The sequence below is a fragment of the Oryza sativa genome, chromosome 4, assembly GCF_034140825.1.
Source record: "Oryza sativa Japonica Group chromosome 4, ASM3414082v1".
Classification (NCBI taxonomy): domain Eukaryota; kingdom Viridiplantae; phylum Streptophyta; class Magnoliopsida; order Poales; family Poaceae; genus Oryza; species Oryza sativa.
In genome coordinates, this window is record NC_089038.1 from 5,208,730 (window position 1) to 5,235,362 (window position 26,633).

At 40.4% G+C, this 26,633-nt stretch overlaps 3 protein-coding genes and 3 long non-coding RNA genes across 7 annotated transcripts; 2 read left to right on the forward strand and 4 right to left on the reverse strand.

Moving 5' to 3' along the window:
* Positions 1–864: 864 nt before the first annotated feature.
* On the reverse strand, positions 865–2,453 carry LOC136356322 (uncharacterized). The gene is made up of 3 exons (XR_010741036.1): positions 2,311–2,453; positions 2,180–2,227; positions 865–1,215 (listed from the first exon to the last, which is right to left on the reverse strand). It is a non-coding gene; the product is annotated as an uncharacterized lncRNA (long non-coding RNA).
* Positions 2,454–4,300: 1,847 nt separating this feature from the next.
* On the forward strand, positions 4,301–7,784 carry LOC4335072 (uncharacterized). Its single transcript, XM_066310064.1, has 9 exons — positions 4,301–4,550; positions 4,642–4,753; positions 6,075–6,111; positions 6,338–6,407; positions 6,530–6,634; positions 6,848–6,998; positions 7,083–7,165; positions 7,286–7,379; positions 7,473–7,784. The coding sequence occupies exons 1-9, from the start codon at positions 4,523–4,525 to the stop codon at positions 7,555–7,557; spliced, it is 765 nt and encodes a 254-aa protein (XP_066166161.1). The 5' UTR covers positions 4,301–4,522; the 3' UTR covers positions 7,558–7,784.
* Positions 7,785–7,868: 84 nt separating this feature from the next.
* On the reverse strand, positions 7,869–11,468 carry LOC4335073 (uncharacterized). Of its 2 annotated transcripts, none has more exons than XR_001545606.3 (5): positions 11,375–11,468; positions 10,583–10,709; positions 8,645–8,702; positions 8,360–8,460; positions 7,869–8,224 (listed from the first exon to the last, which is right to left on the reverse strand). It is a non-coding gene; the product is annotated as an uncharacterized lncRNA (long non-coding RNA). The 2 variants fall into 2 exon arrangements; XR_001545607.3 differs by having other exon boundaries at positions 8,360–8,481.
* A 1,166-nt stretch (positions 11,469–12,634) lies between these two features.
* Positions 12,635–15,907, reverse strand: LOC107280500 (protein tesmin/TSO1-like CXC 4). The gene is made up of 6 exons (XM_015778016.3): positions 15,858–15,907; positions 14,731–14,805; positions 14,421–14,622; positions 14,226–14,305; positions 13,429–13,492; positions 12,635–13,263 (listed from the first exon to the last, which is right to left on the reverse strand). The coding sequence occupies exons 2-5, from the start codon at positions 14,784–14,786 to the stop codon at positions 13,483–13,485; spliced, it is 348 nt and encodes a 115-aa protein (XP_015633502.1). The 5' UTR covers positions 14,787–14,805; positions 15,858–15,907; the 3' UTR covers positions 12,635–13,263; positions 13,429–13,482.
* A 3,094-nt stretch (positions 15,908–19,001) lies between these two features.
* LOC4335075 (uncharacterized) lies at positions 19,002–19,693 on the forward strand. Its single transcript, XM_015778015.3, has one exon. The coding sequence runs from the start codon at positions 19,075–19,077 to the stop codon at positions 19,510–19,512; it is 438 nt and encodes a 145-aa protein (XP_015633501.1). The 5' UTR covers positions 19,002–19,074; the 3' UTR covers positions 19,513–19,693.
* Positions 19,694–23,527: 3,834 nt separating this feature from the next.
* On the reverse strand, positions 23,528–25,553 carry LOC4335074 (uncharacterized). Its single transcript, XR_010740943.1, has 5 exons — positions 24,872–25,553; positions 24,662–24,778; positions 24,238–24,520; positions 23,976–24,074; positions 23,528–23,860 (listed from the first exon to the last, which is right to left on the reverse strand). It is a non-coding gene; the product is annotated as an uncharacterized lncRNA (long non-coding RNA).
* Positions 25,554–26,633: the final 1,080 nt, after the last annotated feature.

Sequence of the window (26,633 nt, forward strand, 5' to 3'; positions counted from 1 at the left end):
TTATGCCTGCTCACAGTTTCCTTCAAACAGGAAGTGATTAAATTAACATGCAAGCTTGCTTCTAAGACAAGTCATGTGAGAACAATAAGGCTCTGTTTAGATATAGGGTTGTAAAGTTTTGACGTGTCACATCGGATATACGGATACATATTTGAAGTATTAAACATAGACTAATAACAAAACAAATTACAGAATCCGTCTGTAAACTGTGAGACGAATTTATTAAGCCTAATTAATCCGTCATTAGCAAATATTTACTGTAGCACCACATTGTCATATCATGGAGCAATTAGGCTTAAAAGATTCGTCTCGCAATTTACACGCAATCTGTATAATTAGTTATTTTTTCATTTATATTTAATACTCTATATATGTGTCCAAACATTCGATGTAACAGGGTGAAAATTTTTGCCAGGAGATCTAAATAGAGCCTAAGATGATCACATGGTAGATTAACTTGTTTTGGATGCTGAAGCTGCAAATCATATATGCACATTCCTTTAAACAGAACAACGATAGAAAGCAATTGCTTCAATCATAAATATTCTATTCTTTTACAGGTGCAACGCACGCACCAGGGAACAGAATTGCTTCTGATGCCGAAAGTGATGTTTTGCATATTATAGTCATGAAACTATATGGTAAGTTGGTAATTTCTGTTTTGAAAAAGAATGGCTGGAGTTCTGCCCTTTCTATTATGAGGGAAATGGTTGAGAGATTTCTAGGTGTAATCTTTCAATCCATGTATTAATAGAATCTATAGTATTCATATAGAATTAAGAAAGAAGTGAAAATAATAAACTGAATTCTTTGTTTCTCTTCCATTCTTACGATTCCATATCGAAGTGCAAGCTAGAAATGTTGTGTAACAGAAGAAAAAATAAACGCATGGTTCTTGGAACTTAGCGTGTGTTGTACATGGTTCTTTTCCTCATTGTTTTCTTCTTATTAGTATTAAAATATGCAGATCTCCATGTATTCAAGAAAACAAAATAAACCAAGAAGCTACTGTAGTACATCCGACAAAAGTGGCAAACAACAAGCAAGACAAGATTATCCCTGATGATGATTAACTGTTTACCAACTCAAAGTGCACCAGACTGCATCGGATTAAAATTGCGAGTTGGGCTTCCTGCACGGCTTCGTCCTGGAAGATTCTCCACTTGGTAAGTCAGTAACTCAGATTACGTTCAGCCTCTTTCTCTTTTCATTTTCCTGATGAGAACATAGCATTGTGGTTAGCACCATAAAAAAACAGAATAGTAAGCAATCCATGAAGGAAATTTCTATTTTAACCTATGGATGATCATATCTATCTATCTAAGTGAAAAGTAAAACTCAAAAAGCAACCAGAATTAGCCACATCATCCGTCAAATAATAGCCGTTGGATTCACAAAATGATAAAATAGCAAGGAAAAATCCTAGCCATTGAAATGAGGAATCTTCTAGAAGTGGTAAAATACATAGAGAAGGAAGAGTTTGAGCCACTCATTGCCTCTCATTGTAATCTCATGTTGGCCTCCCAAACAGGCTTGGCTTGGCCAATCAACCCAAACGGTCCTTAGACTAGATGACTAATTAAATAATTTTAGAAAATTAACATCTAATTATTGATTTAACTGAATGGTGGAAATTTTATTGTTAATTACAATAACGATTAATAGATAGGAAGGTTATTGTCGCGCGAACGTGCGACTTCATTCACTAGTTATTGTGAAAAGGTTGCAATATCAAGTCTTTGATTCTCTAGCCCATAGGACATGGATTATATATGCTCTATCTCAAAATTCAAACCAACAACCAAACAATATCCCCTTTTGTTTTGGATTGCCTAAGGTTGACAAAGGGATTAATTCTACACTATGGTGAGTTGGTGATGGTAACATCAGTTTTGCTTTTTTTTTAACCTTTTCTCTCTTCCAAAGTACTTTTCAGAAGTCTAAAAGGTTAAAAGAGCATGGGAGAATAACATGTACATGGAAAATCACACCTAAAAATTAAGAAAATATATTATTACTTGAACCATCAGTGGTATGAGATAGAAAATGTTATCTCAAAAAAAGTATGAAATAGAAATGAGAGGATGAGATTTTACCAAATAATTTCAGCAGAGATCAAAGCAAGGCAGTTAGAAGCATACAGAATGACCCAGTACTTTAAAAGGCATTAATTCCTCACCTAATGGCAGCCGCGATCTTTCATGTAGGAACATTCCCTCTTAGCATCCTGTAAGTTGACTTCTGTTAAGCGTTGATGTGGACTTCTTATTACAGTGAATAATATTTGCCTGCTTTGTTCAGTGAATTGACCTTAGTGGGTGCTGAATCAGGAGATCCTACCTAACTGAATCTGCAATAAGAAACCCGATCGCAAGGAACTGTAGTCACAAGAATTCTTGGCTACTGCCATCTGTATCCTCCTCTTAACAGCAGTAGTACAGGAGTGAGCATACCGATTATGTAAACTCAGTTAAGCATGAATGAAATGGAGAACACGTAAAGCACAATATATCCTTTCCTGTTCTCATATCTTCCTTAACTGTATGCCTTTTTTAGTAACAACAAATCCCATATTTTGTGCATGGCCTTTTTGAGAATATTTTTTTCTGACTTTACATAAAACATTGCTCTTCATATAAGCATGTGCAATAAAGAAATGGACTATAAGCATAGGAAGGAATGTGCAGGCTCCTAGTACTAGGGCACAACACAATCATAGGCCTATAATTTGCAGTTGAGAAAGCAAGATCAGGTGGCTAATGACCCAATCTGATGAAATAGATTCATCTAGCTTGCTGCAGCCTCAAACCTCTGATGCTAGCTAAGATAGAGACAAGAATGACATATACATCACATATTTTGGCTTGAGCTGCCCCCCACATTACCCATCCCAATCATTAAAAAACAAAAAGGAGAATGGCATATGGTTCTTACTGTTTGTAGTGGGGCTATCACAGTAGAACCCCAGAGGCAAACCTTTTTCTTAAATAAAAAAGAGATGCAAACGTTTTTCATTAGAGGTCAGTTTTAGTTGACTTTTGATTTTCTCTACCCCCATCTTTATTTTGTATTGTTGAGAAGGTATCAACTGTGCTCCATATTACAAAAGCATCAAGCATACTGGCAAAGGTACCCGCCTTTATTGGCAAGTAAACCTAGAGAAAAGCACACTCACCTCAAATGAGGAAAAAAAAGATTATAGTTTCCATACTGGTTTAGTAGCATTCATTCACATAGCTAAACATGTAAACAGGACCAATTTCACTAGGAAATATTGTATCATGGCTGAGACAATTTCTTTTTACACAAAATCAGGAACATTTCTGATTTGTATTTCACCACTGTACTCTTCTTATTGATGTGGGGAGTATTTCCTTTTTTACAAAAGAAAAAGAATCAGATGGTGTTCCTAATAAGCGCCTAGACTAATTCAAGGGTTTGCATTTAGCAGTTGATTTAACTGTAGCAGCAACACGGTAAGAACATTTGTTGCAAGTTAGTATCTGTACCTTCATGAAGAGTGCACCACGTTCATGCTGCAACCTGCAAGTGGACTTTCATTTCTACCTGATTTGGTTCCCATATCCATGTTGATTTGGTGTCGACACCTGATAGATATTTCTATCGATGTAATTGTGATGGTATACCGACACAAGTTGTGGTATATAATTCTTCCTGCTTTGCTTTCTCCTAATCTTAGTGCAACGATGCACAATTCTTCTATGTATTCCCAAAAAACAATTCTTTCTGCTTTTTCTTCCGCGTCGAATTTCCTCCATTGGAATAAGTTTTCTGTCTTTCTGAAAGTCCACGGATTTATGCACGATACCTCTAGCAATAACTTATCAGTTCCATCTAGCAGTAACTGGAAACTAGATGTCAAAAGAAAAGCTCAATGGCCGGACAATAAGTTTGTTTATGATTATTCCTTGCATTTTATCTAAGGTTGTCCCATACGGAGTTGCACCAATTTGTGGGCAGAAGGCAGTGGGCATTAGTACTCCATGCAATAAGCATAGAAATGCTTGGTGGACACAAAATGAGATTAAAAAAGACAGGAAACAACATTTATATATTATGGTTCCCTCTCCACTGCCAAAGATGCATCATGATAAATCTGTGTGCAATATAAATCGATCGCCTTAGTTTGCTTGCATGGGAACTTTAGGCATCTGTCACCATGTGTGTATCTCTGTGTGCAAGGTTTGTCAGCATTGCATAGGATTCTTAGCTCCAGAGAAAAATGCCTCAAATCCTTTTTATCCTGCCCATCCCTTGAGCATTCCAGACTCAAGATGCTCATCCCATGACAGCTTGCAGCGAGCACAGTGCGAAAAGCCGCACTGTCCTGCGATGCAGATTCAAGGGATTGTCCGACATATATTCCCTCTTCAGAGCTTCACTATAAATACAGACCAACTGGGGTTGTGCACTTCATACTCTTCGATAAATTCAGTGCATACACAACTAGTTCTATACCTTAGCAGCATCAGTAAACAGAGCACTTGGTGCAGAAAACATCATGAGCTATTATGGAAGCAGCTCTTCTGGTAATCTGACTACTCCATTCTAACCTCAAGTCCTCATGATAACCACAGGTGCCAAAGAACAATGCTGAGCATGATGTGATTTTTGATTCAGGTGGATGGGGCAGTCGGAGAGTCGAGTATGGGAGGACCTATATAGTGAGGCCAAAGGGAAGGCACCAAGCCACCATTGTGTGGCTCCATGGTCTAGGTGACAATGGTGCAAGGTATTATATAGTGGCTAGCTTGATATACAGCCACTGCCTCTTCGTTCCAAACTTTGCTTGTTTACTCATGCTCCTTCAAGCATGGTACCTTCTACCTTTTGCGCGTTCCTGAAAAAAAAAAGAGCAATGCTATCTTCTGCAAATGCAAAAGAATAACAAATAAACTATACTTGGAAAGCAAGCTAGGAGGAGAGCTAGATCATGGTAATTGTGGATACAAACACTTTATTCCCTTGTTTCTTTCTGCTAGAAATGATTGAAGTGCCCTCCTTTTTGTGTGTCCAAGCATGCATATATTCCTAGTATTGCTTTACCCAAAGTAAATGTTTTCCTTGTCCTTCTTCACACAACACACCTAATATCCTTCTGCGCCACCAAGGACATAGATAATGCTCTCACTTTCCATCCAGAAGTGGAGAGGAATGTCAAGTACTTCTAATTGATGTGGGCTAATGGTATATGAATATTGCATAAAAGTAGGTCGCTCATGAAAGATGCCTAATTTCCTGTCCCAAGGTCTGCACAAAGCATGTAAAGAACACCATATTTATGATAAATCACTAAATTGAAGTATCACTCGATTAAAAATTACTCCCTCCATCCCAAAATATAAGAACCTAAGATCGGATGGGACATCTCCTAGTACTACGAATCCGGACAGGTAGCCTGTCCGGATTCGTAATACTAGAAAATGTCTCATCTAGTCCTAGATTCTTATATTTTGGGGTGGAGGGAGTAGAGTTTTTTTAATGGTAAGTACTGGCTCCGGGTGCAAACAAAATGAAAAGTAACTAGCTGAGTGTCGTTTTCGTTTGGTACCATGCATTTACCAAGTTAACCTCAGCCCTCAGTCCTCAGCTGCAGATACCCATTGCTCATTCTTTTTCCACTTAGTCCCCTTTATCTCCAGTAACTGAAAAGATCAACAACTGGTCTACTTACACATTATTATTATCTTCTTTGAAAGGAAGCTAATCGTTTATTCCCTTCAGATAAGCTATGAAATTCAGGCAACTTGCTCAACTTGTTGAAAAAAAAAAGTTGTTCACTACTGTTCTGTTTCCTCTTCTGTTTGATCTTATATATATTCCAATTTGCAGTTCCAGATGTTCCTATCTCCACTCTCCCCTATTCTCTTTTCTCTTGGATACTTTTAGCCGACGTTTTCTGTTTATACATATATATGATGTGTTAATCCATAAATTTCAGAGAATCTGGAACAGAATATCTTTACTAGTTGCTTGCAGCTGCAATGCTTTTCCTGATATAGTGCACTGATATGTTTCCCTTTTCTCTGTTTTGTTCATTCTGAACTTTTCAGCTGGTCCCAGCTCCTGGATTCTCTTTCATTGCCAAATGTAAGCATCGATACTTTGTACTTCAGACACGCATACACAGATGATAGATGTAGATAGACATGACATATACATTTTCCTTATTCCACTAGTGATACACAACGGTCTCTTTCAACAGCTGTAAGCCTGTAACTGTCTCCAGATCACTGTAGCTTATCATGTTCAGCAGCAACTAGAAACGATTCTTACTGCAAAATAGTTTATTCACCTTAAAGCTTATGTCATGTAGATCAAGTGGATTTGCCCAACTGCAGCAACCCGGCCTGTCACGGCATTCGGCGGATTCCCTTGCACTGCGTGTGAGCTTCTTCTTCATCATCACTATGCTACCATCTCTCTAAAATCTGCAAACTTAGGAGGCATTACCATTACTCTTAAGTCTGAAATCTGATTGGTTAACGTTTCTATGGAACTGAAATAGGGTTTGATGTGGAGGACATTTCAGTGGATGGCCGTGATGACATTGAAGGACTGGATGCTTCAGCTGCACATATTGCAAACCTGTTGTCGTCAGAGCCACCTGACGGTACTAGTTCCAGTACCACTTCAATCTAATCACCCATGTTACTCCTAAGTGCAGCTACCAAGATATATTACCATCCTATTAATTGGTTTTTCTTCCTTTTCTTTTTAAAGTGATCCTTATTTGTACCGAATTAGCACCAAGTAAGATAATGTTCTTCAGATACAGAAGCTGGTGATCATTCCTTCCATTGATTTTCATATTTTGCGAGTGCAGTGAAGCTTGGGATCGGCGGTTTCAGCATGGGTGCAGCTGCTGCCCTCCACTCCGCAGCGTGCTACGCTCACGGCAAATTCGCGAATAGCATGCCATATCCAATCACACTCAGTGCGGTCATCAGCTTGAGTGGCTGGCTCCCTTGCTCCAGGTGCCACTTTGATATCCAATAATGCAGAAATATTAATCCAAACACGTTGTCTCTACTTTTTCATGACTCCAATGTTTGTTCTAGGACCCTGAGGAGCAAGACGGAGAGCTCACACATGGCTGCAAGAAGAGCTTCCTCCTTGCCTATCTTACTAAGTCATGGAAGAGGTAACACATTAAGCTGTTGATCCATGAAAAGCCTTCCCTCCAGAAACAGTATAATTTACTAGTTAATTATTACTCCTAGTCAATGCATCAGTCTGTTCTAAATTCTGTATGTTCTTGCAGTGGATGAGGTTGTATCCTACAGGAATGCTGAGAGATCAGTCGACACTCTGCGTAACTCGGGGTTCTTGTATCTGAATTTCAAATCCTACAATGGGTACAAATGCATATGCATACATAACACATTACAAAACACCTTTTTTACTCTCCCAAAATTATAGCAGTATTAACAAGTTATATGATGATGCAGGCTAGGCCACTATACCATCCCTGAAGAGATGGACGATGTCGGCAAATGGCTCAGCTCAAGGCTTGGCCTCGACAGATCACGCTAATGGAAGTCGCAACAGTACATGGAAGAGTGTTTTACTATGTAGAGGTGAATGTTGGCTTGGTAGCTTGTAATACAACATGCTCACCTTAATGGTGGCTTTTGCTGTCGTTGTGCTAGTGTACTTCTAGTATTGTGCTCTGCTACTTGTAAGAAGTGGGCATATGTGACCTAGTACTTGTTTGATACTTTCCCTAAAAATAATGCTGTTGAGGCTACTTGTACTTGCAATCATGTTTATACTTCATACTACTTGTGCTCTCTCATCACTGAAGAATTCAAAGATTCTGGATACCCAAGAATATAACCTTTGCATGACAAAAAAAAGCATTTCATATATGAGTGAAATGTTTATATACCTCTTCGGCAAAAGTATGGTTGATACTAACCGAAGGTGACAACTGTCCCCATAGTTTTTGATCAGGTGCAACGTCAACTGAACCCACTGAGACTATCGAGTGGGTGACAAGGTTTGAAGGGCCATGGAGTATGAAGGTCTTACCATGCTTTGAGATTTCGCAAAGGTTTGAAGGGTCATGGAGTATGAAGGCCTTACCGTGCTTTGAGATTTTGCAAGGGATGATTGTGTTTACAGTTGCATTTTTGGCAGAAAGTGGCTATTGTCTTGAGGTTGAGGATGGTAAGGTAACACGATCTGAAGGTTGTTATCACTGCACAGAAGAGCAGACCATCAGTGTTTTGTTTGAACATGTTATAATTTTTTTAACGCAATGCAGTTATTGATTACATTTACAGTTTCTACTGGCAAACTATGTAAGTGAAGTGTAAAAGAGTAGAGAACTTACAAAATTTCTTGGGCGTTTGTTTCGATTCGAAGTCCCCTCATATTGTGTGGTGTTTTCCACGATAGATTCTTCATAGGTTAGGCCACTAGCATCACAATGATCTGTTTCAGTGTTTGAATCACCTGTTTTGTCAGGTCAGATAAATATAGGCAAGATAAAACAAATGACATGGGTGAAGAACAAAATGGGGTCCTTCCCAAGTTACTCCAAAATCAATTGAGTACACACTACACACTTATGATGTGATGAGACGAGGAAACAAAAATAACAGCTTACAGTACTCACTCTTTATTCCAGGGCCGTTTCTGCATTCTATACACCGGCATTTTGCAGTGCATCTCACCTTGTGTTGTAAGACAAAAAAACAGCCATATCATCATATATACCTAATGAAGAGGAATGAAAAATAACAGAATCTAGAAATAAGTTATGTGGGCTGTTGCCATAATGAATCCCTTTTTCCCCCTTCGTTCCAGAACAGGTATCACCCCTTCAAAAATCAAGAATCTTGACTTGTATGTCAAGTACATTTTTTTGGATTTCATGAATTAGAAAATATCATTCTATCAGAGTTCGAATTTCTAAACTAATAAACTGAATTCTTTTTTTTTCCGTTTCTGGTCCTTCTGGTTTACTAGAAGACTAAAATGTTATGTCTCTTTGTTTTGCAGCAGGAACATCAGTGTGATAATGTTCTCCCATTGCGTACGAAGAGATTTAGTTAATTATTGTTTATACAATGAAAGCAACTGAAATATTCAGAGAGTACGTTGTACCTTCAATGTTATTTGACTGCTGTAAGAGCATCTCCAACAGTCTCTCCATCCCACTCTCCAAGCCAAATTTTAGCCATTCTAGTAAAAAAAAAAAAAAAAAAAAGCTCCAACAGCCTCTCCAACCGGATGGCTAAGCAGCCATCCGCGGCTGCCCAAAACCCCCCTCCACTAGCCAAATTTGGCCAGCCCAAAAATCACTGGCCAACCATGAGACCCACACAGATTCCCCCCCCCCCCCCCCATCTCCTTCGGCTCTTCTCTACAATGGCGCAGGCAGCCACGACCTCGACGCTGCCACCGACGCAGGCGCCGTGCATCTTGAACCCACGCCGAAGCGCCACCATCATCGTCGAGGTCGCCAGCCGCTGTCGCCAGTCATCGCCATCCACTGCCGTCGTCCCCGAGGTTGCCGTTGCTGTCGTCGACGGGGCGGCTTGACGACGCATGAGTCCTTCTTCGGCGTCGGCCATCGGCGGCATGACGAGGGCGACGGGGCGGCTCGACGGCGAGGGAGGAACGAGGAAGGCTGGCAAGGCGCCAGAAGGCCCGGGCCACTGCTTACCTTGCCGCGCCGGAAGCCTAGCTGCCGCTTGACTCGCTGCGCCGGGAGCCCCGCCGCCGCCACCTACCTTCACCATGTCGGAACCCTGCGGCCGCCGCCTGCCTTCGCCGCGTCAGGACCCCCGCGACCGCCGCCTGTCTTCGTCGTGCCGGAAACCCACGGCCGCTACCTGTCTCGCCGCACAAGGGAGCAGGAAGGCCCGCGGCCGCCGCCCCGCCGGCCGTCGACTCGCGCTAGAGCGTCGTTACCGCGCACGCCGGAGACCTGCCGCCGCCTCATCCGCCGGGTGGGTTGGAGATGGGAGGGAGTGGCGGTGGCGGCGTTGCTCGACGGCGAGGTTGAGGGAGACGAGGCGGCCGGTGAGAGCTCGGCTAGAAGGGCACCGGCAGACGGAGCCCGAGCATTGGCGATGGGCGAATAGGGATGGGGCGGCGGTAACAGAGGGGAGAGGGAAGGGGATTTGGAGAGAAGGGGAGGAAGAAGAAAGTGGTAGAGACTGACATGTGGGCCCTACTGTCATAGACTCAGAATAGAGAGGATGAATGGGAAGGCTGTTGGAGTAAAAGACTGTTTGACTAGCTAAATTAGATAGAGTTGGCAAAATAGATATTTGGAGAGTGGGATTTAGAGAGATTGTTGGAGATGCTCTAATAATGCAATTCAAAGAAACGTGAATTCTTGTCCATGCAATATATTTTTTGATATTATTGACCATGGCATGCTTTGCACATGCATGATTACTAACAAAGCAATTCTAAGAAACATTAATTCTTGTGCTTACAATATATTGTTTGATCATATTGACCATGACATGCTTTGTACATGCAATGATTACTAATAATAGTAATTATAGGTTGTATGTCAATAGATATGCAGTATGCACACCTTGAGGCATTCACACACTGACACACAAGTTCCAGGCGCTTGGACTTCCTGCACCTGTGCACCCTTTGGCATACATCCATTGCTCATCTCCCGGAAATTTCCTCAATGTGCATTAGTTCTCAAGCCACTACAAACCATTATTGAAATTAAAATAGCATAGGATTAATAAACAGAAATACAAGGAAATTAAGCAGATCCCAAAATACTGAAACCAACCCAAAAGTTTTTAAGAGGAAGATTACTACTGCAGTGTCTGTTCTACCACTTTTATCAAAAGCAAAAACTGTTTCTCACAAGTTCTAGCTGTCCTGTTGGCGCCCTTGCATCGATTGCCCTATCCAAAATGATTTGCGATGTGCAATCAAACACCCCCAAACTTTGTACCAGATCAATTCTCGATAATGAAATCGTCCTAGGTAAAATGCACAACCCGAGGACCCGCGTGCCAACTACTTCGTAGTAGCATATAACAGGGAATCAAGCCCAGGAACAACACTAGCGGCAACTTTCTTCGGTGGAAATAAACACGCAGCGACTGAACAAAATCCGTAACAACGAGGATTGGGGAGAAGTAGGGAAGCAAAGCTCGCGGGAAGGAACCCTAACGAACAAAATTTTTGCTCGAAACAAACTTGAATCCGTAACTAACTAGGCACTCCAACACGCAGCGATCGAACAAATCAGCACCAAAATACTAAACAATTTGGGCTCGATTCGATTCCCCACATCAAACAGCAGTCGAGCGCAGGAGGGGGAGGATGAGGAGGGCGAGGGGGAGCGAAGCGCGCGTACCTTGAGGGAGCCGAGGCGGCGGCGGCATGCGGCGGAGACGAAGAGGCGGCCGGAGAAGGCAATCGGCGCTCGCGCTCACGAGGAAGAGGAGGACATGGAGGCGTGCGTGGCCCATGTACTTTAGGGCCGAATGGCAGAGTGGGCTGCGGCCCAAATAATCTTTTTACCCGGCCCGGCCCGCTTGGAAGGCACAGAAGGATTATCTTGTTATTGTTTGAGAGGAAAGGTAAACAAAGATAGATATGCAAAATGAGGTAACTAATAATTGAGTATTGATTATTTTCAATTTGAGAAAGGATTCATATGAGTTTTTAAAACAACTTTCTTATAGATTTTTTTAGAAAAAAAATTATATCGTTTAGCTGTTTGAGAAACGTGCGCACAGAGAACGAGATATTTTTTTTCTCCCGATCCTTATCTGCAAAACGTAGCCTAGTGGGGTACCTCCACAAATAAACAAATTATAAGCTGAATTCTAAACTTGGACTCCAAATTACAACTTCATCTTTTTAAGTTAGCATATTTTTTAAACTGCTAAACAGTACATTTTATGTAATTTAAACTATAGTAGTTAACACTTAATTAATTATATGCTAATAAGAAGCGTCGTTTTGCATACTGTTAATATGCTATTTCAAACAGGCCCTTAGTTCCGCATCATCACAAATTGGTGAATTGATATCTCACGTGTTCGTGTCAAAACAATTAATCCTTTTACTAAAACAGAAAAAAGGGATATCACTGGCTGGTCGGTTTGTGTTAGTTGATGCTGCCCTCCCTCCGATAAGTTACAAATAAGCCTCCTTAACTCTTCTCTAGTGTAAATTCGTTCAAAATTTTGTAAACACTTCGATATCCAATGCAGGATTATTATTCTGCCAAAACACTTGTTGAGACTACTTTTTCCTTGACTAATGTTTGTTCTAGGATCCTGAGGAGCAAGATGGAGAGCTCACACATTGGCTGCAAGAAGAGCTGCCTCCCTGCATATCTTACAATGTCATGGAAGAGGTATCAGATTAAGCTATTAATCCATGTAACCATCCCTTCAGGAACAGTATACTTACTAGTAGTCACTAACTATTACTCCTACTGATTCATGTGCCGTTTCTGTTCTAAATTATGTGTGTTCTTGCAGTGGATGAGGTTGAATCCTACAGGAATATGAGAGATCAGTCGATGCTCTGCGTCAATAATACAATCGAGGCTACTTATACTTGCAATCATCATCATACCTCATAATACTTGTGCTCTCATCACTGAAGGATTCACAGATTCAGGCATGATCAAAATATCCCCAAGAACATGAGAGATTAAGAAGCAGGAACATTTGCATGCCAAAACAACTAATTCCATATTGGGATGAAATGTATACACCCCGGCCCTTTGGTAACAGTATGGATGATATTAGCTATAGGTGGGAACTGTCTTCGTAGTTCTTGATCAAGCGCAAGGTCAACTGAACCCACTGAGACTACCAAATGGACGACAAGATTTGAAGTATCATGGAGTTCAAGGCCTCACCGATCACCGTGCTTTAAGATTTCGTTACAAGGGATACTCAAACCTGTTTGTATTTACAGTTGCATTTTTGGAAGAAAGTGGCTATTGTCTTGAGGATGGTAAAGCATCACGATCTGCGAGAGATATCACTGCATAAAAGAGCAGATCATCAGTGTTTCCTTTGAAAATTTCCAACACTTTGAAATTACATTTACATTCTACACTGGTAAATTATGTTAACGAAGTGTGAAGGAGCCAAAAACTTGCAAAATATTTTGGGCGTTTGTTTGGATTCAGAGTGTGCTCAGATTGCATGGTGTCCATCGTGGGCTCTTCATAGGTTAGGCCACTAACATCACTCTGATCTTTTCCGATGTTTGAATCATCTGTTTTGTATAAAGTAAGTCAGATAAATATATTCAAGACAAAGAAAATGACATGGGTGAAGAACAAAATCAAAATACGATGCTTCCAAGCTATTCCAAAGCAATTGATTACACACTTGGATGTCATAAGACAAGGAAACAGAAATAACAGTCTAGTATACTCACACTTTGTTCTGGGGCCGTTACCGCAATCTATACACTGGCATTTTGAAGTGCACCTCACCTCGTGCTGTAAGAGACAAAACAGCCATATCATCATCTAATCATTCCAAGTAATAATACTTGGGTATTTTTATTTGTATCGCACCCTCAACTGCATTTGCGAACTTAAAAATCTTTTTCAATCTGATGTGCAGAGGCACACCCAAATATTCCTCTACTCTCTGGCTTAAACAGACACAAGATACTACTTGATTTCATTTTCTCAAGAGTAGGGCTCATAACTTAGTCATTTCAATGTTGTTTGCAATCACACATATCAGATTCAGGACAAGATCAGATCATTAATAGTAGGATGCACAAAACGCTAGTCACATGAAACATCTCAACTTCTCAACATAAGTTGTTTGGAATAATTAATCATATCTCTATTTATCTATGCATAAAAAATTCTACATTATCAGTTTAAGTATTATTCTAGTTAACGCGATCATGTGGACATCCAAATTTAATATAAATTAATTGAAACTAAATAAAACTCCTAGAATAAAACAAATGTCAAATCACCTCCAATTGCATAGAAAGAGATTTGATTATTTATTATGTATTATGAACACTGCTGGAATGTTCCCCTTTCAATGTTAATTGACTGCTGTGATGAATGCAATTAAAAAAAACACAAATTATTGTGCTTGCAATATGTTGTTTTATCATATTGGCAAACACATGCTTAGCACGCGCATGATTACTTCTAGTAGTAAATATAGGTTGTAAGTCAAAACAAATATGTATGGTATGCACACCTTGAGGCATTCACACGAATGTACGAGGCACTTGGACTTCTGGCATCTGCACCCATTAGCATACATCCATGCTCATTTTCCTGAAATTTACTTTATGTGCATGAGTTCTCACTACAAACCATTATTGAAAATTTGAAATCAAAACAGCATAAGATTAATTATTTGGGGGTGCTCCAAGAAAGAAGAATGCATTACCGGCACTGCATTAGAGCTCTGGGGTTCAATCTCACTTGCATCTTGAACCCTAACAATCTTGGGATCAAATGCTCTCGGATTTTTCATCTTGATCATGTCCACACGCTCCTCCACAAAGTCCTCATAGTACTCTCTGTTCTTACAGTTAGTGCAACGGCAGTTCTGTGAACAATAGCCGTACGCGCTGAAACACGGGCAATAGCTGCATATAACACAGTACAGAAAATAGACGTTACACAGTAAGAACAAAACTTCACAATAAACTAATTAATGGAATGTATTTCAGATCCATCGAAGTATGTGTGCATACAGCTTGACACAGTTCGACTTGACGCAACGGCATGACCGATGCTGATCGTTTGACATGCTTCGAGCAGAGATTAGCCTGTGCAAGCATTTCCAATCATCATATTAGGAAGATGATATACTTCTAAGCATTTCCAGTTTAATTTGTATGTACAGATTACAGTTGCAAACACTATGTATGCATAAATAGCTTGCTCTGTGCAGATGGTTTTTTTACGACTCTTGCATGGAGATATCACAACAAAGAAGTACACACAGTTGCTAGTCGATTCTGGCCTAATTGGCCATTACTAATTAACAAACAGAAATACAAGGAAATTAAGCAGGACACGAAATACTGAAACCAACCCAAAAGTTGTTCAGAGGAAGATCATTACTGCTCCACAGCAAGTAGCTAACAACGAGAGGAAGATATACACAGTTTATGCTCGATTTATCAAAATCAGCAAGCAAAAACTGTTCCTCATAAGCAAAAATGGTTTGACATGTTCAATCAAACAATCCACATGTTGTAACCAGATCAATTTTCGGCAATCAAATCTTCCAAGGTGAAATGTACCATCTAAGGACCTTCATATCAACAGCTAGCATAACAGAGAAGCGAGTTTGTGAACTCTAGCAACAACTATTCGTTGGAAATAAACATGGATTAGTAACTGAATAACTGGTTACTTCAACACGCAGCAATTGAACAAATCCGCAAAAAATGAAGCAAATTAGGGAACAAAAGCTCGGAGGAAGCGCGGCCAGCAAATTTCTGTTGGAAACAAGCTTTGGATCAGTAACTAAGGCACTCCAATCAACACGCAGCGATCGAATAAATCGGCGACAAAATTAACTGAGCCGGAGAGAACAACTAAACTACTAAAGGATTAGCACTAGCAATTCGGGCTCAATTCGATTCCCCACATCAAGCAGCAGTCGAGGAGCGCAAACCCAAGCAAGCAGGCAGTTCACTCCTGATCAATCAACAAATCGAACGAAACATCGAACCAATCCAAGTGATCCGGATCGGTGTTCTCGAATCCGCTCGCCCGCCTCGACCAGCACGCACGCGTCGCGGAGGAAGAAGCGGCGGCGGCGGCGACCGGAGGAGGAGGAGGAGGGCGAGGGGAAGAGAAGCGCGCATACCTTGATTCGTGTGGCTTGCGGCGGAAGGAGGGCGGAGAGGGGAGAAGGCTGCAACGGTGGCGGTCGCGGGGGAAGAAGAAGAGGAGGAAATGGAGGCTTGGCCCATCTATTTATGTTAGAGCCGAATGGCTCTATGGGCTAGGGCCCAAGTTCACTTCTCATCCCTCATCTTTAGGAGAATGCCCAACATCGGTCGACCGGAGGAGGTGGGAAAATCAGTCGCTTCCCTCCCCACATGTGCGCACCTGTTGGGCCCACCAACTTATCTCTCCTCTTTTTTCACAAAAATGTTTCAGCTAGTGTACTTATAATGTTTTACTATTTTAAATAGATATAATGTTGCAGTGAATTAAAATATTCTTTTGCAACAAAAAAACCCACATATTTTGGAAACTCTCTATTAAGAGAATTTCGTTTAGTTTTTGCTCCACCAAAAATGTTTCACCTAGTGTACTCACAATGTTTCACTATGTATAGATCTAATGTTGCAGTGAATGAAATATTCCATTGCAACAAAAAAAACCAACATATTTTGGAACCCCCTAGTAAGGGAATTTGGTTTATTTTTTGTTTCACCTAAAAATGTTTCACCTAGTGTACTCACAATGTTTCACTATGTATAGATCCAATATTGCAGTGAACTGAAACATTCTTTTGCTATTTGCTGAAACATTGTTTTTATATAAGGTGAAACAACACCCGATTTAAACGAGTGAAACATTTTCGATCTACTTAGTGAAATAATTCCGATATGCTTGGTGAAACATCGTGCAACATTTAAAAATAATTCAATAATAAGCTAATTTTTTTCGTCGGAATATATCCATGTGTGGTCTTATTTTGAAGATTTAATTGCAACGAATTTAATAGTGCAATCGAATCATGATTTGAAGTAATTTAAGAGATAAATCAGTTTAAAATAGTTTTACACGTAAATCGGACGTCAGTGTCCGATTTTAACCTCCTCCCATGGGACGCTCGAGCGGGAGTCACGTCTTCATCTTTACGTCCACTTTCATTTACACAGGCTGTGTTCTCCCCCTCCCCTCCCAACCCACCTTTCTTGTTTTCCGCGTGCACGTTTTTTAAACTGCTAAATAGTGTAATTTATATAAAATATTTGTATATGAAAATTGTTTTAAAAAAATCATATCAATCGATTTTTTTTAAAAAAAATAGTTAATACTTAACTAATCATGCAATAATACGAGTTTCGTTTTGCGTGCTAGGAAGGAGGGGTCCTGAACACAGCCTAAATCGTAATACAAGAGTTCATCTAATCTTAACCAAACCGTCTAAATCATGGTCCATGATAATATTAAGGGTTGTTTTAGCTGATGTGGTATTCTAGTCAAGAAAAAGGCAAACACATGACATATGCCCCCCTTCTCTTTCTCATCTCTCTTCAGGGCGACGCCGGCGGTGGAGCCTTGCTTCGATGCGGCGGGAGAGAGGAGACGAGGCAATGGCGGGACGAGGGGTGGATGGGGATGTGGAGGAGCACCGCGCGATGCGAACGTGCTGCCATCGCCACTGTCGTGTCCTGACGCTGGGGCCACCTGGTTCCCTCTCGGTGCTGATGCATAGGGTGGCCCCGCGCGCGAGGCGTCGGTTCCGTGGTTCACTGCCGCCATTGCCGGCCTCACATCCCGCAGCCGTAGCCCCTGGCTCCTCAACCACTCGGTCTCCAGTTACGTTTCATCGGTTAGTTCAGGCTGCGTTTAGTTTTTAATATTGGGAAGAAGTTTGGGATAAGTTGGTAGTTTAAAAAAAAATTTAAGAGTTTATGTGAGTAGGAAAGTTTTAGATGTGATGCGATGTGATGGAAAGTTGAAAGTTTTGAAGAAGTTTGGTGTAAAATAAACATGGCCTGAGAAGTAAGTTTATTAGTCACAAACAAAACCGTAGACCGAATTGCTCTGTCTCCATGCTCCATATCTTTTACTTTATCTTTAGAAAAGTAAATGTAGTACTCCCTCCGTCTGACAATATAAGGGATTTTGAGTTTTTGATTGTAACGTTTGACCACTCGTCTTATTCAAATTTTTTTTTGCAAATATAAAAAACGTAAAATTGTGCTTAAAGTATTGTAGATAATAAAATAAGTCATAAATAAAATAAATAATAATTTCAAAAAAATTTGAATAAGACGAGTGGTCAATCGTTACAATCAAAAACTCAAAATCCCTTATATTATGGGACAGAGGGAGTATATATTAAAGACTACTCCCTCCGTTTCAAAATGTTTGACACCGTTGACTTTTTAGCACATGTTTGACCGTTTGTCTTAATAAAAAAATTGTGAAATACGTAAAACTATATGGGTACATGAAAGTATATTTAACAATGAATCAAATGATATAAAAAGAATAAATAATTAACAATGAATCAAACATTTTGAAACGGACGGAGTATTATCTATCCATGCGTATAAATACGTAACTTTGCAGTGAAGAAAAGAAGACCTTTTTGTTAACATGTTCTGAATATATCATGCCATTACATACAGAAAATAAACCTTCCCCCCAAATTTTTCTTCTGATACTGAACTGAATTTCTTCTGAATCTGAACCAAAATTTGAGCTGAGAGAGGGAAAAAAAATTCTGCTGTAACTGAACTAAATTTCTGTTGAAGCTGACCCAAAATTTGTGCGGAGATTGAACTAAAAGTTGTGCAGAAACAGGGAAGGAAAAAAAATTCTGCTGTAACTGAAAATTTCTTGTATTGCATATAGCTGTAACTTAACACTTTACTACATATAAGGGCATGTTTAGATCTCACACTAAAATTTTATACCATATCATAGCAATGTAACAAGCTAAAATTTTACCTCTAAGATATAAACACCATATAATTGTAGGTGTGGAATCTAGTTAATACCGTAGCCTGATCGAGCCCACTGGTTACTGCTCACTGGTTGCTGCCACGCCGCTTGTTTTCTCTCTGCTGGTCAACAAAGTCAAAGCTACTGGATAAGTCTGGACACCACCTGCAGCAACTGCAAGCATCCTGTGAGACCATTTGTGTCGACTGTCGACACGTACCTACCCAACGACCAACACACTGCTGCGTCTGCGTGGCTGCTTTATCTGCATAATTAATCATCTACCTATATATGTATTGCATATTCAGTAGAAGCTGTTGCAATTAACCAGCAAGATCAGTCATCAGTGTGCGAGTGTGTGATTGGTTTCTTTGAATTGACCGTGATTCTTGATGGAGGACGTCGCCGGCGTCGTTGATGCAGCGGAGGATGTCGTCAAGCCGGCGGCGGCGAGGCAGCCGATCAGAAGGCAAGGGAGCCTGCGGCTGCGCGCCCTCGCGCCGGGATCCATCGACGTGCGAGCCGGCGGCGCCGGCGACGGGAGCGCCGCGTCGGAGTACTGCCACGACGCCGTCGCCGCCGCCGCCGAGGTAATCCCGCTGCTCACGCCGCTCCATGCCGTCCCTGCGGCGCCGGCGGCGTCCGATCAGGTGTCCGGCGGCCGTACTGCGCGCCATCTGACGGAGGTGGTCGCCGGCGGCGGGCGGTGCGTCGCCGTGGAGAAGACGAGGTTACCGGCGTGGTGGTGGCACCCGGCGATGCCGCCGTTCGTGAACGATCAGCCGGCGTCGGCGTCGGCGGTTGGGTTTGTGTTTCAGAACTGCGTCTGATCGATCTTCAGTTAGTACAGTGGGCTAATATTGTTCAATCTGACGTTTCTTTCTTTTTCGTCTTAATTTCAATCTCTCTTTTTCTCATCCTATTAGATTTGTACATGTATTTTCCGACCATATCTGTATATACCGAGCTACTGCCTCCGTACTAATATATAATAATTTTAATTTCTGATTATGTATATAGAGAAATCCTAAAATATAGTAATAATTTTCTGATGATGTATATGGAGAAAAGGTAATTCTGGAATGGAGAGAGTTCGTTGCGTGGTCGTTTTTTTTTTTTTTGCCATTCATTGAACTAAACCAGATATTTCCACTATCTTGAAATAACCACTTCGCTTATTACTTGACTAGTTCTTAGTCAAGCGTTCAAAATCAGTATATATATTAAGTTCGTAAGCTTAGTTATTTCTTGCGACGAGCACACGCACGTCATTACGTCACTTGCCGGTATCCACTGGCTGACTGATTTAACCAAGTAAACTTAGAATTTGAAATTTCATTTTAGGTAACTTTGTCTACTAGAGCCACCGAGTGATCCATGCTCATCCACCGGAGAATCGAATAATAAGGTGGCCTAGTAACTAGTAAGTATAATATACATTTCTCGATGATGTATGGTACTGTAGTATTAACGTTCTTACATAGATAATTCCATAAACTTTTAAATAACGTTTGAACATATTTTTTATTACAAAAATATTGTAAATATGATACAATATATGTCATACTTAAAAAAAGCTATTTATATAATTTTTCTGAATACAACAAATAGTAAAATACCATGTAAAATGTCGAACAACTTTATACGTTAAAAACGAAGCAATTACTTCTAATAGCTACTCGCCTACTGCAACTTCCTCACGTAAAAAATTAGTCAGTCCAATAGGTATAATGTATAATTGATTGGTAGATATATAATCCAGAGATTAAAGGTGGTGTTTACATCCAGGGACTTAACTTTAGTCCCTGTCTTTAGACACTAATTTAGAGTATTAAATATAGACTACTTACAAAACTAATTACATAAATAAAAGCTAATTCACGAGACAAATTTTTTAAGCCTAATTAATCTATAATTAGAGAATGTTTACTGTAGCATCACATAGAATGTTTACTGTTAGAGGTTGTTTGGATGGTGACTATACTTTCCCATAACTTTGGTAAGCTATTTTGACCATCTTAGTGTGTTTGCTTGGTTGCCACATTTTTATCATGTCACACTTTTTGATTTTATGATCCCACTTATTATAGACACATATCTTTACCAACACTTTAGCTATAGAACTTTGATAAACTGAAGCAAGCATCCAAACAGCCCCTAACACCAACATATTTCTGACTATAATATGTCTTTTCTTCTATTCCTTTTATTTTTTGTAACTTATTTTCTTGGGTATAAGATAGAATCTCTTAGCTCTGTTTTGGCTTTGCATGCAATCCAAACGCCGGTAACGTTTCTGCTCATCCCATGTCGATGTCGCGGCTGTTCCCGGAAGCCACGGAAAATGCTGCGCGCCTGACGTCCGACGTCAGAGAAAAAATCGGACGCCTCGGCTCCGGCGCCTCGGACGTCAAAGAAAAAATCGGACGCCTCGGCTCCCGCGCCTCCTGCAGCTCTAGTTTTAAAACGATTTCTCTCTTAAACTAATTATCCAATCTACGATCCAATCACACCGTTATATTCATTGCAATTAAATCTTTACAACAAGACCACACATAATTATATTTCGACAAAAAAATATTTTAGCTTCTCTATTGATATTTTTTTAATGTTGCATATGATGATCAAATGTTGCAGTGGATTTTGATATTATGGAACACGCCGTTGTAACAAATCACCTACATATTTTGGAAACCCCTATTAAGGGAATTTGGTTTATTTTTTATTTTACAAAAAATGTTTTATCTAGTGTACTCATAATCTTTCACTGTGTACAGATCTAATGTTGTAGTGAACTGAAATATTCCATTGCAATAAAAAAACCCACATATTTTGGAAACCCCCTACAAGGGAATACGTTTCATTTTTTTCCACCGAAAAATGCTTCACCTAGTGTACTTATAATGTTTCACTATATATGGATCAAATGTTGCAGTGAACTGAAACATTCTTTCGCTATTTGCTGAAACATTATTTTTATATAGGGTGAAACAACACCCGATTTAAACGAGTGAAACATTTTCGATCTATTTAGTGAAACAATTACGATATACCTAGTGGAACATCGTGCAACATTTAAAAATAATTCAATAATAAGCTAAAAAAAATTTCGTCGGAATATATCCATGTGCGGTCTTTTTTTTGAAGATTTAATTGCAACGAATTTAATGGTGCAATCGAATCATGATTTGGATAAGTAATTTAAGAGGAAAATCAGTTTAAAGTAGTTTTTGCACGTAAATCGGACATTGACGTCATGCTGACGTCAGTGTCCAATTTTTTTCCAAACATCAGACGTCCGAGCCGGAGTTCCCTCCAGAAGCCGCTGTCACCATCAAAAGACCCGGTCCACACCCATGTGGTGGTGCCACGTCGGCCCAAAGGACCCGCCCCTTGCCACCTCGGATGCGTGGGTCCACGTTGACCCGCGCCAGCCCAGGCTGCCCAGCTAAAATGGCCCGGCCTAAATACGGCCCACCGATCTTGGCCCAGCCTCCCTCTCTTCCTCTCTCTTGACCCATTAACTTCTCCGATCGGAAAGTTCGGAACCGGATGTGTAAAAACAGCTCGTACGAATGAAAAATAGGTGATTTTTTTAGATAATGAAAGCTTTAGACTCAGTTAATTATATCAAGATGATACACGAGTTACCTCCGGCCTTTATATAAAACTAGTAATCTGTCCGTGATAACGCTACAGAAATTATTTAGTAATACAAATCAAACAACCAAAATAAGATATATGTTTTGCCAAGCATATAATGAGATAGAATTTATAGTATCAAATTTATTATTAGTAAGGGTACAAAACACCAGATGTGAAAAAAAACATTAGTTTAACCTAAGATAATATATTGTTCAAAACATCTTCCTCATGTATTGCCTTTCTCCATCTGAATCATGTATTCTGTACTTTATGAATTACAGTATTGATATCCAAGATCCGAGCGATGGTCAATCGGATCACCATGGAAAAGTTGTTTCCATTTCAGTTTTTTAACAATGAGTTTCTCTTTCATTTATGCCCATGAAGACATAGTCACAGACTAACTGTGCCCAAAAATAGTTTTATCACTGCCCCATGTTATTGCCTTTTGCTCTTGAGCAGCAACCTGATTTTTTTTTCAATCTCAAACAATAAAAGCCACAAATGGATCAATTTTGATTTAACAAAATTCATAGAAGTAATTAAAGCTCCTTATGGCAGACCATCCTAGATTCAAACTATAGCTAATAAAGTGGCAATCTTGTGAGTTGTGATAAGAAAGTGATCTAGCTAGCTGCATACAATTTCCAACCTGCAGATAGGACTGAATAAATATGTAACCCTCTTTTCAATTTGGCAATTTAGAAAAGTATGAACTGGCATATGATGAACATCAAGAGTTTCTCCACAATTCTAGATTTGCAACAAAGTGGACATGCAGGAACGGAGGAATGGCAACGTAGGTGAAAAAAAAACCAGTAGTTGTTTTTAAACTAAATTCAGCTATAGCCCATCAATAGACTATCAGTAGCATAGTGCCTCGTAAAAATAAAGAATTGTAAATATGTACCAATATGTTCATGTGCATAGCAGAAATATGTTGGGCTACTTCTTTATGCGCAATCAACATAATCTGTTAAATATATCATAGATGTCAACTGATCAGGTGTTCTGGAGTAAAGAAAAACTCACAAATTGTTCAAGCATGGAGTTGAGCTGATCAGTTTCATGCTGCTAATTCTGACAACCATTATTGTAAGAGGAAATACCTAGCTAGTACGTAATATGCAGCAGGAATTCTAGTCACAAGAAGTATATAGTAAAATATGAATGTCAGATCATCACATAGTAGAGCTGAGATTTAGAAATTACCTCCCAACCCAGATGACAGGTACTTTGAAGAGGTGAGTCCAAAATAACTACTATGAAATTTGATAATGTTGTATCATACAATTTAAGAGTAAATTGGAGAGATAATAGAAATGGGGAAGCTACCAAGGTATTTTAGACATGTTGCTTTTGTACCAATTTTGCCCAAATCTTAATATCACCATTAAAGGACCACAAGAAACCATGATAATTATGTTTAGAATCAAACAATCAACTTTGGTATTGAATCTGAGGACTTCAGCTAAAGGCATTTCTCCTTTTGTTGGTTCTAATGGCAAAGCAGCGGGATAAAGCAATATCAAACTGCAAATTATAAGTGGTCGAAGAAATTGGAACAGACAATTAAGAGTGCATCGAAGGAAAAAAGAATATGGCATTCCATATTTCAATGGTGAATGGCAGAGAAACAAAAACATACCAGTGGGCTTTAGCTTGTAATGGGATAAATCGATTAGCTTGTAATACTGTAGACAGGTCGTGTTATTAACTTCCTTGGATTTGCAACTCATGGGAATGCCTGGACAAGAAACATATTATCAAGATCTCAAAGAACAATAATTCTTTCAATGCACATCGTCTGTTTTCTTACCAAAGAAATGCAAATTAATTCCTGTTAGCAAAATAGAGAATGCATCTATTGAATTGCAAAGGGATAAATTTCTGACCACACGTACATATACCTTCCTAATCAAGATTTCTCCGATAAAATCCTTTCCAATCATTATTGATCCAATAAAAGTACAATTTCCAGAATTGCTCTGATAAAACCCTTTCCAAACTGCTCCGCAAAATACTTTCCCAATAATGTTGCTCCGATAAAACCCTTTCCAAACAGCTCCCGACTTATATAACCTTCTCGACATCAACGCAAGTAAACATTTTTTGCTCATTCCACAGTAAAACAGATTTCAGTCATTCCACAATGATTCACTATATGCCGTATCAGGATAAGAGCACATTCATCTGCAAGAAAACAACGATAGCAACTATAACAACAAAAACTACTGAATCACCGTTATGTCGTTTATGCTAGTTTATTCAACAGATAAGTATTTAAACTACTTGATTTCTGGGGGTGCGTCAACTATTTCCTTTGCAGCGCACCTGAACCGGCTCCATCAGCGAAGAGGAGAAAACTCAGGTAATAAGCTCGATCCACGAAAATCTGACTGATAGTGATTAGCCCCCACGCCTCCACCACATCCTCTATACCTGGTTCACCTACAAAGAACATGAAAGAGGGAAAAAAGAGAATGTTTCATCGTAATTGGACATGGTGGCTAGGGTGGCTGCAGTGCAAGGGTGGGAACTCACCTGGTGGGCACTGGAGATGGGTGCTGGCCTGCTCGATCGGGCGGCGAGCCGGCGAGCGGCGGTGGCAGTGGATGATGCCTGACGATGGGCGACAACCTTGATCCAATAGCGAGAGCAGTCAACGCCGGACAACGACCTGCATCCAACAGCGACGGCGATAGACGCCGGGTGGCAGCCGATGACGGGAGGGTGAGCAGCGACCCACGGATCGGCGACGCTCCCTGAGGAAGAGAGAGGAGCTTAGGGCTTCCATGGGGAGGGATTCGCGGAGGAGAGGCTTTCGTGGGGCCGGGCCAGCACGGGCTTCGCGTGAAGCTCAGGAGCTATTTGCGGAGGAGCAATGGGAGCGTGCGTCCGTCGTCGTCGGGGGCAGTCCCGGGCGTGGCACCGGCGGAAGGGGATGCAGTTGTGCGGTGGTGGCTCGGCGCTGATCCGGCGTTGTGGCGGTGCACCAGTGGGTCGGCACTGGTCGAGTGAGGAGCGAGCGAGAGAGGATGCGCACGGCGGAGTCACCGCTTCGGGGCGAAATTGGTGGAATCGATGGAATCAGTGGAGATCCAACAGCGGCAGAATTGGTGGAATCAGTGGAATCGCCGTCGCTGTTGGAATCAGCGAGGAGGAGCGGCGCGAGAGGAGCGAGGCGTGGTCAGCGCGCGGTCATCGCGGGAGTTGGCAGTAGGATAGGAAGAGCCGCGCGAGGACCACCGCTCATCAGGAGGACGACGAAACGGATTATGATAGAAGAAGATGGACGGTCCAGATTAGTAGATAGATGTGGATGGACGGTAGGGATGATCCGAGTGATTTCACCAGTAGGATTGGAGGGGGCAACTCCTCCTTATATATATATATATATATATATATATATATATATATATATATATATATATACACCTAATATATAATTAAAAAATATGTAAGGATTCCGGGCGTTTTTTTCGTCCGTCCCACACGTGTAGCTAAATCCGTTTTAATCTGATTAATAGACGGATCGGACAATTTTCAATCTACTCCAAAACCAAGGTTTATATACTATATGTAAGTTCCATGTAATCTCGTAGCACATATAGTAATCTGCTTACATGGTTAACATCGAAAGTTTTCATCCCGGCGACCAGGGTTCGATTCCCACCTTCCTCTCCCGCATTTTTTCACCTATTATTGCTAGCACTATGCCTATGGGCTAATGGGCCCCTCCTAGAATAAGTCTACTTTCCCTCCCTCGTGTCAAATCTCCCGCATTTTTTCACCTATTATTGCTGGCACTATGTCTATGGGCCCATCCTAGAATAAGTCTACTTTCCTTCCTTCGTGTCAAATCATATTACCATGCACATCCCATTGCTGAAAAATCAAAACTATTGCACCTCTTTCTTCAACAGATTGATTCTGAAATCTTATAATGAACCATTTTTTAATTCGAAATTATTGATTCTGAAATCTTATAATGAACCATTTTTTAATTTGAAAAGTAAAGATAATCATATTATATACACAAAAATATATATAAATATATGCTTACCGATATATAGGATGTAATACATATTCAAGTATACAAAATTAATGCCCTTTCTTTCCATGAAAGAAACAAAAGGTTGCTGCACATGCAAAGGACCCACGATCACTTTTTATGGTGTTAATATGTACCTAATCTACTACTACTTAAAAAATAAGAGGTGCTTCCATCGTCCGTCAAAAAAACCGGCGAAAAAAAACCGGGCGAGCGAGGAAAAAAACCAAAACAGGGCGAGCGAGGAAAAAA

Bases quoted from the DNA above. Each gene is read 5' to 3' on its own strand.
- LOC4335072 (XM_066310064.1), top strand. From the start codon at position 4,523: ATGAGCTATTATGGAAGCAGCTCTTCTG. The intron at 6,635-6,847 runs GTACTAGTTCCA...TTGCGAGTGCAG, and splicing joins GTCGTCAGAGCCACCTGACG to TGAAGCTTGGGATCGGCGGT. The intron at 7,166-7,285 runs GTAACACATTAA...ATGTTCTTGCAG, and splicing joins CTTACTAAGTCATGGAAGAG to TGGATGAGGTTGTATCCTAC.
- LOC4335075 (XM_015778015.3), top strand. From the start codon at position 19,075: ATGGAGGACGTCGCCGGCGTCGTTGATGCAGCGGAGGATGTCGTCAAG.
- LOC107280500 (XM_015778016.3), bottom strand. From the start codon at position 14,786: ATGTCAAACGATCAGCATCGGTCATGCCGTTGCGTCAAGTCGAACTGT. The intron at 14,623-14,730 runs GTATGCACACAT...TGTTATATGCAG, and splicing joins AAGTCGAACTGTGTCAAGCT to CTATTGCCCGTGTTTCAGCG. The intron at 14,306-14,420 runs GTAATGCATTCT...AGTAAATTTCAG, and splicing joins AGAGCTCTAATGCAGTGCCG to GAAAATGAGCATGGATGTAT.